At 37.6% G+C, this 1,748-nt stretch overlaps 1 protein-coding gene across 1 annotated transcript in view; it reads right to left on the bottom strand.

Annotated features, from left to right (window-relative positions):
- Positions 1-296: 296 nt before the first annotated feature.
- Positions 297-1,748, bottom strand: part of efhc2 (EF-hand domain (C-terminal) containing 2) — a 19,579-nt gene continuing 18,127 nt past the window's right edge. The window contains exon 15 of the mRNA XM_059342716.1: positions 297-693. Coding sequence (XP_059198699.1) covers positions 565-693 — 129 coding nt within the window. The 3' untranslated portion in view covers positions 297-564. The remainder of the gene's footprint in view (positions 694-1,748) is intronic.

Raw genomic sequence — 1,748 nt, 5'->3', positions numbered from 1 at the left:
GGGATCTTAATAATAAACTAATCTTAATAATAAACTATCTGTGCAGTTTCCACAGCGAGGTTTGGCTTCTGTCTGGCTGATAGATGTAGCCAACATACGGTCAACATATAGCTCACATCATTCACGCCACAGACGATTTCCCTGCTTATCAACTCAGCACAGTGCTGCAGGACACAGAGGAATATCCTGTTATCATCATGTGTGTGAGCACATGCTGCCCAAAGCTGAAATATGGTTCTGCTTTAACACCCTGTGTCTTTTACCATGACTCAGAGGGACTCACACCAGCTCATGTAAACACACAAACACACACACAAGCACATCAAAAAGCAAGAACTTCCCCCTAAAGCATTCATTTTCCACTTAACTGGATTGTGTTTGTTAATGCTTGAGCAGCCCATTACCGTGAAATTATTCATATAGCAGAAAACAAACTTTTCCTGCAGGTTTACACATTTTCATCATGGCTCACAATGAGAACACAGATGCTGGTTTGCCGATGGACCATGTTCTTTAATGAAGGAGCAGGAAGTGTGTGTGTTGGTGAGAGGAACCACCTTGTGTCTATGTTGAGGTGGTGGTGGTTGGCTCAGCGTTGGTGGAGGGAAAGCTGAAAACGTCTCTCAGGAGAGAAGAGTAGTTGACGGTTTTCACTGCAGCTCCACCACCGTCACACCTCACCTGCACCTGGAACTGGAGAAAAATACACAAAGTCACTGCACAACTCTGACTGCAATCAAAACACTTTCTTCTTTAGTGTTGCTTTGGTTTTATTTTTAACTTTGTTAGTGTTCCTCTGCAATAGATCTCCTTTATGTGTCTCACTCAGTCTTATGTCCTTTCTACAACTTGAAAAGCATCTTAAACTGTCAGTGTGTGACAGATGTGCTATGTAAATAACGCTGCTGTGCCTTTAAATAATAGGGCTGTTTTTATCCTCCATTAGACTGATTAAACCTCAAACACAGAAAAACTAAAGATAAGATTAAGACAACGATTAAAGGACAAATTCAATTTAGCCATTACTTGAATTGGTCCCTATTTTAAAAAAAGAAAATAAATAACAGAGGAAATCCAGAACTGGCCAAGTCCAAAAACAGAACCTGGCAGTAGCCAATCTGGGTCTGTTAACATGACTTTACTGTTTGTTCCTCACTGTGAGACAGAAAAATAATTGTGACATCTTCACAGATACACAAGGTTCAGTGGCTTTTTTCAGGATTCAGCTTATGCCGGCACACACTAAAAATAATTGGGCTGATTCTGGTTCTGATTTGCTCCTCCCGCCAAGGTTTGAATAGACCAGGGGTGTCAAACTCAAATACACAATGGGCCAAAATTTAAAACTTGAATAAAATCGCGGGCCAACATTGAACAAATAAACCTTTTAATATAAATCAAACATGTTTTGCTTTAACATTAAATATGGAACCAGCAACACTTATAAACATACAATATATAACTAAATAGTGCAGACATGCAAAATCAAATTTCAAATAAAAAACACATCAATGTCATTAATTTATTAAATAAAAATTAAATAAAAATCGTATGCCTCTTTTCTATTTGCATCCTTCTGATTTAAATATCAAAATAAAGTTTTTCAACAGGTTAATACATTTAAAAATAAAATAACAATAATAAATCTAGTATTAGCGGTAAATGCGCCGTATAATACCGGCGGGTCAGCTTTTATAGTACAATAATCATATAATAACTATTTTCGTATTGCCCCAGAGTTTGACACC

The sequence above is a fragment of the Centropristis striata genome, chromosome 10, assembly GCF_030273125.1.
Source record: "Centropristis striata isolate RG_2023a ecotype Rhode Island chromosome 10, C.striata_1.0, whole genome shotgun sequence".
Lineage (NCBI taxonomy): Eukaryota > Metazoa > Chordata > Actinopteri > Perciformes > Serranidae > Centropristis > Centropristis striata.
The sequence above is the reverse complement of the archived record's forward strand: the minus strand, read 5'-3'. Positions and strand labels throughout refer to the sequence as shown.